This window comes from Thermobia domestica, chromosome 10, assembly GCF_964235325.1.
Source record: "Thermobia domestica chromosome 10, izTheDome1.hap1.1, whole genome shotgun sequence".
In the NCBI taxonomy this organism is placed as follows: domain Eukaryota; kingdom Metazoa; phylum Arthropoda; class Insecta; order Zygentoma; family Lepismatidae; genus Thermobia; species Thermobia domestica.
Window position 1 is genome coordinate 44,320,987 of NC_137463.1, and position 12,517 is coordinate 44,333,503.

The window sequence follows — 12,517 nt, forward strand, 5'->3', positions numbered from 1 at the left end:
AAAAGTTCTTTTATTTATTTATTTATATGTGGTTTCTTGCTCTGTAGGAAAATATTTCAACGAAACTGCTGCTAATTACTGAAAATATTCTTATGATATTTGACCATAATTGGAAAATGCTGCTCACTAGCAACACATAAGACATTTTTATGGCAATGTTGCTTTGAAATAAACATCCTGAGCCTTATGCAGGGTCGTTCTGACGCGTAATTAGTGCCACTCTGAAGAGTTCGACTAATATGTTTCCAAAACGATTCTGCATAAGGCGAGCTGAATTTTGTAACCGACGTTGAAAAATAGCTACCGTAAACGCGGGCTACTTGGACCCAATTTTGCAATAAATTCGTTCTTTCGGCCTGTTTTCATCCACGAAAACTCCAAAGTTATTGTCATAATCCATATTAAGTGGAACTACAGGCTTTATTGCACATATCGAGGACAGTTTTAGTTACATATATTGAAAACAAAGCACAGGCGATTATTGTAAAAAATGGGTCCAAGTAAGACTCGCGTTCGGGCTACTTGAACCCACCCCCATATTTTCCTACAGAAAACCACTGAAATCTGCTCTGAGACTAAGTAGGACGTAGGTGTTCCAAGAACAACACTTTTTATTTACTGCAAACCACAAAGAGAACATATTAATAGGTACTATCAAATATAATGACTGTAATAGCTGATTACGTTTTCTTCTACAGCTGCACGAGCCCTATCTATATTAGCAGCGAATCTAGTCGTTGACTGGAGGTGCAGTTTCTAAAATAACTTCACCCAATCTTGACTGGGAAGATTGTCTTAGAAAGCAATGACAGTTCTCCCATGCATGGCTAAATAGGACTTCACAATAAATCTGAAATCAAGTTAATTAACGAGGAATCCGAAATCACAAACTTTATCAAGATGACTAGCGAAGGCTAATTCTTCTTCTTCAGTGAACACTTTCAGATGGTCCGTATTCTGCCTTGACCTATTCTTTAATCTTCTTTCTATGGTGGAATGACTTATCTTGAAGTGAGCTTCTGTTTCTTTTCGCGACATTTTCCCCGACTGAATTGCTGGTAAACATTCTTCAAGCTGTTGTGAAAAATCAGCATATTTTCGACCTGCAGGCAATCTTTTATATTGATGTACCATTTTGTACCGGTATCCTTAAGGAAACAATGAAAAGTCCTTACTTGTGTGACACGTGACAACAGACCTTTATTTTTCATTGATAAAGATAACAAAAGATGGGGTGGGATAAAGATAACAAAAGATGTGGGACAAAATATCCGTGTTTTCCAGGTCATATGTACACACTTCATATACTGTATAATGCAATTACGCACACATCTTATTGTATATGAGAAAGTTTACCATGTCAGTTTCATTAACCTATATGTAACTACTTATGTGTTTACTTAGCATTGGTTCCACTTCCTTGCAAATAGTGTCCACACATAAAAGTTTGGCGCTCAATAAATACACTCTTTTCGTCAACGACCTTTCTCGCCAATGCTGCTCAATCGTAGCCTACCACAGAACTAGTTTCAATGTGTGTACGCCTGCATTATGATCCCATCTAACGGATCTAACTCTGAACTCACTCATTATTGCAGTGCATATGGGACTTTAAACGTTTTTTTGGTATGGGTCCAAGTAGCCCCTTAAGGGTCCAAGTAGCCCGCAATTACGGTACTTTAAAAATTACGAAATTATGATCAGGAAGTCACAGTTCAATTGTAAAAATAAACTAAATATTTTAATGGTAATGCTATCAATGCTTGCCAATTAAAGAGTTAATATATGTATGGATTACTTTAACATTTATTCTTTCTTTGTCAAAATAAGAAAACTTAGGGTAGGTCAAGATCCCAAGACTTCCTGGTTGCTATATAAGGATCATTTATAAATATCCCTTATAAGTTAGAAAATCTTGAATACAAAAGAACATACTTATTATTATTATTATTATTATTATTATTATTATTATTATTATTATTATTATTTAATTATTATTATTATTATTATAAATTCATTTTCAAAGACCAGTAGTCTTTCTTTCTTTTTTATCTTGTATTTGTTTCATGCTTATGAGCATAGTGTTCTGATTTCCTGCTCTCAATTCGGCTTTGTAATTGCAACACTGACCGCGCATGGACGAGACCATGAGGAAATAGTAGACAATTGAAAAGTGCTAATTCCATTGCCAGTGGTATGAAACACCCCCCAAATATTTGACTTATCTAAGTGATAATTTGTAGAATATTCGGAAAGCGAAATGGTGAGTAAACTGAAAGATCAAATCGATAGAAATAGTGAATTGTAAATATAAGGAGCCCAAAATCAATAAAACAACCAAAAGGGTTTCGTATTGACAAGTTCTTGACCGTAATTACGTGTTTTTGTTGATGTTTACTTAGGATTTGATATAACGAATACTCAAGAAATTTTTGGTAATTACGGTCGCATATATAACTTTGTTAAGATTCATAGATCGTATATGTGAATATTGTAAGTGGTGTTCTAGTATATGTGCTTGTGTAGTTATATTGACAGTATCCTGCAGGTCAAGTTTAGGTTCACCACTCGAAATAATTGTTGAAGAATTATTATACTTTCACTGATTTCCTTCTTATCGTTCTCCAAACTATTTGCTCTGGGTGACATGACAATTCCCCAGTTAGCATCGATGAAATTTAAGGGGTCCACTAGGAGTAATTGTATAAAACTTAGTTATTTCACGATCTGCATTCAGCATCTAGACATATACCATAAAAACTACAATAGAGGAAACACAAGACAGCTTGTGTTAGGGACCTCTTACAAAGGTAACAGATCAGTACAGGGCAAAGCTGGTGGGTATACACATGACCGAGGGTAGCGAAAACTGATGTATTTTCGTAGTGAAACGAGTTTCCATAGCGCTTGTGTAGCAGTTTCACAATAGTAACGCTACATTTGTAGTATAAAAATAAATCTTATGTATATTGAACAAAAATACCACGCCACCAGTTAATATCATCTAAAGTCCTTTTTCGTGGGGCAATGGGGGCAGAGTGGTAAAGCGCTTGGACAGTGTCTAGCATAAGGTGTCCAGCTATTTTTTTTTTCTAAAAAATGTTAAAATTTCCGTAGTTTCTGTTCACATTAGGTTTTTAGGTTAGATTAATTTATGTTAGATTGTGCCAGTGTGGGAAGGTGCTAGAACACAGGTCCTCTCCATAACGGTTAGTAGCAAGATTGGTTCCTTTTTGTACCAAAGTTTAATATTTAATTCACGTAATATAGCCGAACAAGTGTAAGGGAGTGAAGGCGAGTTAGAGCCCTGTAGGGCACGTTGTTTTGTCTTTATTACAGCTCAATGGGAAGGGGGACCTGTGTTCTAGAACCTTGCCTTTGGTGCATGGTTCCTGATCCCTGGCTAAGTAAATTTGTGGTGAACAACATTGTGTTTGTGGGTTTTCTAAGGTGCTTCCTTTTTCTCCCACGTTCTCATCCACTCATTCTTCCATCATTCATTTGCTTTAATCACCGTCTCCGTTAGCGTAACACATAATGGTGGGGCGTTAAATTGAAAGATTTAATTTACCGTCGTATTGCACTTGTAATTATTTTGGACTAATAACTCTACACTTATAAACATAAAATGCAGCTGTATTACTCATTGTTTCATTTTGCTGGCTACAGAAATTTCTTACAAACATGTATTTCAACTCAAAAGAGTATTGAATTTTACCTGTATATTTTACAAAATGTGGTGTAACCAAACTTGACTTACACCGATTTTATGGTGCGTATTAAAAATCCGAGACAACTTGGAAAATTTGTAGGTAATGTTTATGAAGGAAGAGTAATGTTTATAAGTAACTTTATTTATTTATATAGGCGCTAAACGGGTAAGTCGTATAACAACATTAATGTGTATGCTTCATCAGCATTTGTATGTAAGGTATTCAACCTCCGAATACCTGATTTGTAAATTCTGTAGGAGCAAATGTAGTGAAAGGGATGGGTAGCAGTGGGGAAGAAATAAAAGATAAGTTTTGCAGTAATGAGTAGTGTAATATCTGAAATAAATTCTAAAATACGTTGGTGCGTATCTATAGTATATGGATTCGTACCTGTAAAGTGGTTGCTAATAGCCCCGCCTCTACTCGCCTGTTGAAACACCTTGTGCTATTATACTTAGTATGAGCGAACAGGAACACTAGAAAAGAATGTTTATATATTTAACTTTCCACGATTATGCTCTTTGGGTAAAGGAGACTAATGATGAATGAAAATAAATGATTGTGAAGAAATAGGTATTATGAAGATGTTGGAGGAAACGGGAGAACCCACGGACACGATATTGTTCGCCACAAATTCACATGGTTTAGGATAATCGTTCTTATGCCACATGAGTTTGAATCCATATTGTAAATCTGGGTGTAAATACAGCTTGCGGATCTATATTATATTATATTATTTACTTCTTTCTTCAGAAAATGTATTAGCAGCTTTTAAATTTTGTTTCTCATGTTAGAAGTTGGTACTGATTCGCTTTAGGAGGGCTTAACCGTTATGGGTATGAATAGAGTGTTTTTTCGGTATATCATAAAAGCGACAGTTTGAAAAGCACACAAACAAATCTGTGCTACGTGGCTACTAAAAACGAGAAGTGTGTCTAATTCGGCTAAAGCCAGAGCAAAGCTAGTAAGCCCACTCGAGTGTGCGTCCGTAAGTTGCAGGCGCGTTAGCAACGGTGGGTATGCCGTATAACCTATAAGTAGATTACTTGTTTTGTACTTTTATGTTTACACAGAGACAGTTCTCGGAAACTTTTGTAATTGCTTATCATGAGTTAACACGTACAGCATTTATATTTCTCGGACATTTTCATGGTAGCATATCACGAGCTAAAGGACTACCTTCATGAGACTTCACTTTGTAATGGGTTTCTTAAACATCAATGCGTGCACATTGCACTTTTATTGTTGTTTATTACTTACGTCAGAGGTAAGATTCTCACATATTTTGATTACTTACACGGTGTTCTTTTAAAATAATATTACACAATTTTTCTTTAAATTTTAAAAATCTATAGGTCCATAAATTGTATTGACACGTAAATTCTGTATTGAGTTGGCTGGCCACCCAAGAAAATTAACTAACTCTAGAAGGTATTGGCTTTCTATTTAGAGCAAGAAACGTGTGATGCTAAACCATATTATATGTTTATAGCTAGATATTTGGTATTGTCAAACAGGATTGAGATGTTTTTCCATTCTAAGTAGTATTCTAGATATTACATTGAAACTTCTTTACACTCACACATTACGTATAGGCTGTGGTATTTTTGAAGATATATTATGTCAGGGTACCTGCATCGAGGCCAATTCAGGAAGACACCAAATTTCAAAAAAGGTATTTTTGGAGGGATATTTCCCTATATTATCCCAAATTTCCTTTCTTTCGTACATCATGCACACAAAGCTTGTTTTATTCGGGAGAGAATGATATTTAGCCGTGGTACTCGGGCGAATAGCACTGAAGTAGTATCAAGTTAACTGAAAGTCATTTTTATTTAAAAAAAAAAAAACAAGAATCTAAAACGTCTAATTATATATATATATATATATATATATATATATATATATATATATATATATATATAAAAGAACGGAAATTAAGGTGTTTCAAATCTTAAGGACTTTTGTAACATGCGATAATCATACTATAAGTCTTCGTCACATATACCATCAGATACGCAAGAAGAATTCAAGTGTTTCTTGATCTCTTTTAGAGCAACTATTTTTCGTTTTTGTATTATTATCCAGGTTTAGTTGTGAGAAAACAGTTGTCAATCTTGAGTAATTTCCTTTTCTAAGTGAAACGCTTGTCGTACTTTTAATTCAAATTATGATACTACAAAAATAAATAAAACTAAAGTGTGATTTCTACATTTGTAATTACCATAAAAGAAGATTTTGTTTCCTTTTTAATTCAGATTTATTAAATGTGTATAATTATCCAGTTGTATTGTTAACGAATCCTTGTTAAGTAGAACAATTTTGCTTTGTAATTGGGGACAGGTGGGGAAAGTCATTTTATTATTTGTTAGTACTAATAAACGAGTATGTTCTACGAAAAGAAAGGGAACGTAATCACATTGCTATTTGTCGAGCACCGTTGCAGAGAATTTGATCGAGTACGAACTAAATTCGTTATGCATTATTCCCAAAACTAATCTTTTCAGTGGAATTTCACTAAATATGTTTATCTGTGCAGTATACATGCCTCCTGATTCAAGTGCAAATATATATGAAATATTTTACGAATTTATGGAGAGTAATGTTCCAATAGGGAGCACAGTCCTTTGCATAGATTTTAATATGAATGAAATAACTTGTTCTAATTTTAAACTGTTATATTCAACAAGTAATTGTAAAGATCTAAGTAATTTTGTCTTTGTATAATGTAATGTTCGACAATAATCTTCAAAATGTGAATGGTCTTAAAGATTTAGTAATCTTAAATTTTAATGACGTTTCTGTAATTAAAGAATGTTCCTTTGTTACTAATGAAGATAGACACTCACCCGGCAATACTTACCTCATTTCCGGTAAATTACCATCAGAAACATAAGAAAGAAGTTATAGGGTAAGATTTTGATTTTAGGAAAGCAAATTTAAAAAAGAGATATGTCGAACTTTCTAAAATTAATTGCGATTGCCTTTCGCAATTAGATGATATAAATGTTGTTGTAACAAAGTATGAAAAGTTAACAGAGTTTTTGGTATATGTGTTGTGACAATGAAAATCATGAGAGCCCATTAAAAAAAAATAAAAAAAATAATGGAACGAAAGTTGTATATTTGCAGAGCCAATTCAGGGTGTCTATCGGTCACGAAATCAGAAAACGGTCATAAAAGTCAATATTTTTTTTTATCTGTACAAATATAAGTAAAGACTAAAAAAATTTGTTCTATAAAGCGTAAAAATTCACCGCTAGAATTGTCTATGGTCGGCTTTAGACGCTACCAAATCGCAAGCAAAGCACGCTTCTATCTCATGCATGAAAATTCGGGCTAATTCGCACCCAAATTCGCTCTTGAGAAGAAAGACAAAACAAAATCAAAATGGCAGCAGAATATCTTAAATAGTTGAAGAAGAAGAAGAAGAAAAGAAGTGTTACAGCAGACCGAAGGGAAGTTCGAAAAACTCAAAAGTTCAGAAGGAGTTCGAAAAACTCAAAAAAGGGTAAAATAATATTAGCCAACTTAAAAGAGAGATAGAATCCATCAGTACAACTGTTTACAGTGTGACATTTTTAAAGGATTGCTAAAGATTTGTCAATAGATATAGTTGATGTGCATTTAGATATATAATTTTAAGTTGAGTAGATTTCTGAATGTTTACTGTTGGTTAGTTACTAACAAAACCTATTATATACAGTAAATATACTGAAAGTGGTGTGAGAAGACACCAAGTTTTTATCGCTCCAGGGAACATCCTTTGAAAGTAAAGATAAGATATAAAGGTACTGTTATTAGTTTTTGAGTGTTAGGAAATGTATGGTTTGGTAAAGAAAAGGTCACGAAATTTCAAGTCACGGGTGCTTCTCTTTGTGCGAATTGCGGCCAGGATAGTCATGGTGTGGAACCATGTTCAGCGACCAAGCTCTTTGTGTTAACTGCAAGGGCGAGCATTCTGCCTGGTGTGGGGGCTGTTTAGTCTTTCAACGTGAAAAACGTATCCATGAGCTAGTAGTTGCTGAGATCTCTGGTGCTCATGCTAAGCGTCACTTGTAAGAAAGCATTCTTTCCTTGCTTTCTGTGCCCTTCGTTACTGATGTAGCCACTTCCTATAAATCTCTAGCAACCCAGACGTTTGACGTTACCACTCAAACTGATCTTGTTCCCGACAAACGTCCAGAAATCCTGACCCCAGTCACATCGACTAGTAAACCCCACATGTTTTTATTAGTGGTGGCCTTCGGCAAACAACAGCTCGTCTCTGTACACATTTTGTTGCCGGCTTAAAACTTAACCATCATATACGCCTGCTCAATGATACGGTTCTTTCCCCGAAAAGACCGAAATCGACACCTGTTCGTAAGCCACCTGCAGTTTCTTGGAAGTCTGACATGGCTGAAGATAAAGTAATGGATACTGAGTGGACGGTACTTGGCCTCCGTGGAAAGGTTCGCCTCAATCGTTAATTCCTGACCTTTTATTGTTTTCTTTAATATTTATTGTAATTATATTTTTTTTCTGTCTCTGTTATTACTATTTATTGTCATTACTATCTATTTTCTCTTTTTACTATTATTACTATCTATTTTTATTGTTATATATTTGTACGTTTTCCATGTCTAGTTAGCAGCATTTTTTTGTTTCTTACATTAGTTTTTTTTTTTTTTTTTTTTTTGTTTTGTTTTGAGCAGTCGTGTTGATCGTGACGCTGCTGACGTCCCCATTAAAGTCTAATCAATGAATGCAGGACGAAAATGATCAGATGAATACAAAGAATATGTTATTAAACAGTTCAATGCACTGTCTGGAGTCTCTCAAGTACCACATTCAGATTCTTTCTTGTTTCTTGTTGTTAATAACTAACATCAATTAGCCGCCTCGCTGGGTTAGATTAAGAAAAAATAGTGATATGTTTCGTTAGTCGGTCACTTTTTACTATTACTAAAGTGCTTCATGATATTGGTCATTTTCGATTATTCTTGTATATCCCCTCTCCTCCCCATGTTGCGGGCTACGGTATCAGAAGTGTCATTGTTCACCGCAGCAATCCCGAAAAGTATGAATTCGATACTGATATTGGTCATTTTGATTTTATATATATATATATATATATATATATATATATATATATATATCCCACAATTTTTGCGGGACTGAATTTAGATTTAAATGGCATCAGAAGTGTCACTGTTCATTTCAGTGACCTCATAAACTATAGATTCAACACTAATATCGGTCATTTTCATTCTTTTGTAAATGTCTTTCCCTTCCTTTAAGTTATATCGTCAAAGCAATATGACAAAAATCGTCGCATGTTCGAACTTCATCTAGGTCGAAAATTTAATCGAGATCGGTCCGGTGGTTCAAGAGTTAAGTTATATATATATATATATCCCCCTCCTACCTCCTCCCATAAGTTCTATCGTCAAAGTGAATAGATAAAAACCATCTCAGGCCCGAACCTCCTATGTTGAAAATTTGATCGAGATCAATCAGCTGGTTCAAGAGTGAAGTAACATAGACACTCACTTTCATTTTTTTTTTTTTTTTTTTTTACATCTCCGCCTCCCCTCCCCTGCGTTGCACCTTCAAAGTTAAGTGATAAAAATTATCCCAAGCCCGAATGTCATCTATGTTGAAAATTTGATCGAGATCGGTTGGGTGGTTCAAGAGTTATTAAGTTTTATTTTTTTTTTTTTCTATGTCCCCTAAGTTCTACCGTCAAAGTAGATAGCTGAAAACTCCTAATGCTATGTTTTACTAATGATTGTGGCAAGCTATAACAGGATTTACAGAAGGTTCAAATGTGATGTTGACAAAAACAAACTAGCCCTTTGTCCAAATATAAATCAGTATTCTTCATGAGGAAAGAAAACCCTGGTAACTTTGTCTACAAAGTAAATGAAACTGCTTTATCTAAACCAAATACCGTTAAAGATCTAGGCGTTATTTTTATGAGCAGATTAACCTTCACTCAGCACATTGATTTAGTAACAAGTAGTGATTCAGTAACAGTAGAAACCTATGCTTTATTTATAGACTAGATCATAATTTTTACAAAGAATCAACATTCATAAAGTTACGTTTCCCATATTTGAGGTCATAATTAGAATATTGTTGTACTATTTGGACACCAAATATCACTAAATATTCTGAAGCAGTAGAAAACATACAGTTCAAATTGTTTAAAATGCTTGAATATATATATATATATATATATATATATATATATATATATATAAACTGGTTTCTGCTCAAAGTACGTATGTCTCTTATCAAAATTTAGTAATCAATCTGAATTTTCAGCTATTAGAAAAACAGAGGACAGATGTTTGATTTTTTTGATCTTACATAAATTATTAAGTAAAGTTGATTGTTCAAAATTAATTTAAGAATTGTTTTTGCGTGTACCAACAGATAAAAGTAGAATAGCAAATACAGAGACATTCTATTGTAAGAAAGGAAAATTAAAATAGTACATAAGTTTCCTGTATGGAGGATGTGTGTTTCATATAACAAAATACTTAATTTCATTTACACTGTGTTGCCAATAGTTACCAGACACCCAGCACTGTTGGTCCGAAAGGCACCAGACGTATAACTAACAGGATGTCAAGCCTCCTTTTGCTTGAATTACAACGTTTACTCTTCGGAGTAGGTTAGCCATTAAGTTCTGGTACACTGTTTGCGGAATTGTGCTCCATTCCTCCTGTAGCACGTTGAACAGTGCACGTTTGGTTATTGGTCGGGTGCGTCAGGAACGCAATCGATGCTCTAATTCATACCTAAGATGTTCTATAGAGTTTAGTACGGAGCTTTGGGCCGGCCAGATTAGCATTTCCACCTGACTATTGTCGAATTACGACTTAATAGTGCGTGCTGTATGAACAGGAGCATTGTCGTGTTGATACAGAAAGAGGCCTGTCCCAAATTGTTCCCATAGTGTCAGCAGCATGCTACTGTCTAAAATGTCTTCGTACACACCAGAAGTCATCGACTTGTCAATTAAAACTGCTAAGCTTGATAAATTTCTTAATTGTGTCATAATGCTAGTTCAATATTGTTAGTGGGAATACAGAATTCTCCATAATTTTCTTCCTTTTTTTAGTTTTGATGTTAATTCATAAAAAAAGCTTTTATTTGTGTTTTTCGTGATTGTTTTATAGTATTTTCCATTTCAGTGATTGTTTTAATTTGTTTCGTAGGGGAGCAGTGACAGAGCTAAACCCTGGGAGAGAGCGTGGACAACAGATGAAATGCGACAGCAGAGTACAAATTGGAATTTAGCCGGAGATGCAGGATTATTGAAACACATGCAAGAATTTTCGCAGGTAAATGCCCCTTAAAAAATAATAAGTAATAGAAATTGCTTGCCTATTTACACAGTAAAGATTATTTCAGTTGCCTGTATTTAAGTACCTGAGTATCTTGATATAGTTTCAGTCCAATAAATGTACTCTATTTCTTGCGAATCTGCAATCAATGGTATTTGAGTTACAGAGTAAATTTACACTATTTTTGTCTTTGCAGATATTTATTTCACTAAAGCTAAAATGAGTTCAAGATAATTATATGTAAAGAAATGTAAGTGGAAACTCATACAGTGTCCCTCATGGCATGTGTGTATTCTGATCAAAAACATCATTGTTGCCAAATCATAATTTAGAAAAAAATCGGTGCTCTTGTTATTAGTTAGTCCCTGATAATTTTCTGTTGCAAATATCTGTTCTAGAACATCAGTGTTCCCAAACCTTAATTTAGAATTGTCGTTTCCTCTAGGAAGTTACTAATAAGAGGAGCAAGAATTTTCTTAAACTGAGGCAACATTGATGTTCAAGGAGAGTGTGAGAGGAGGGTGTTTGCACTTATCTTTGTTCTTTGACCTTTTGTTTATGCTTTTTTAAGATACAAATATAATAATAGTTTTTCTTACCTGATTTGCATATAATATTAATTTATTTGTGTAAGTCTGAAGCTAAGAACATCATTCTGAAGACTTATATCTGAATTACTAGCGGTGGGTTTTCTGTAAATTTTTGGCACAAATTTGACACTTTTCTATAGAAATGATACCTAAGTAATTCAGGCGGTTGTCTTTTGCAAGTATACTAAGTAGTTATTCTAGATATTCCAAATTAATCCTAAAATTAAATTCCAGTGAACTTATATTTAGAACAATATATTTCACTGAATTATTTAGATATTACTAGCATCAATACCCGCTCCGCTAAGTTAAATTGAAAAAAAAAGTAATATGTTCCGTTAGTTAGTCACTTTTTACTGTTACTAAAGCGCTCTTTGATATCGGTCATTTTCGATGATCTTTATATACACCCTCCCCTACCTATGTTGCGGGGCACGGCATCATAAGTGTCATTGTTCATCTCTACGACCCCGAGAACTATGGATTCGACACTGATATTGATCATTTCGATCATTTTTTATATCTTCCCCATCGCCTAAGTTACGGGGCTGAATTTGGATTTAAACGGCATCAAAATTATCACTGTTTATTTCAGTGACCGGAAAAAGAAATCTATCGATTCGGCACTAATATAGGTCATTTTCGATCATTTTTAAATGTTTCTTCCCCTTTCCCTCCCTTAAATTACACCGTCAGAGTGATATGACAAAAAACATCTCAGGTTCGAACTTCATCTAGATTGAAAATTTGATCGAGATTGGTCCGGAGATGCAAGACTTATTAAGTTTATATATAGATATATATATATACACCTCCCATTCCCCTCCCTTAAGTTCTATCGACAAATTGAATACATAAATACCATCCCAAGCTC

At 34.2% G+C, this 12,517-nt stretch overlaps 1 protein-coding gene across 1 annotated transcript in view; it reads left to right on the plus strand.

The window, feature by feature from the left end:
* The first annotated feature begins 2,082 nt into the window (after positions 1–2,082).
* The window catches only part of FAM21 (Family with sequence similarity 21), a 77,225-nt gene continuing 66,790 nt past the window's right edge, over positions 2,083–12,517 (plus strand). Inside the window, exons 1-2 of the mRNA XM_081728082.1 lie at positions 2,083–2,263; positions 10,925–11,050. Of these exons, the coding sequence (XP_081584208.1) occupies positions 2,261–2,263; positions 10,925–11,050 (129 nt within the window). The 5' untranslated portion in view covers positions 2,083–2,260. The remainder of the gene's footprint in view (positions 2,264–10,924; positions 11,051–12,517) is intronic.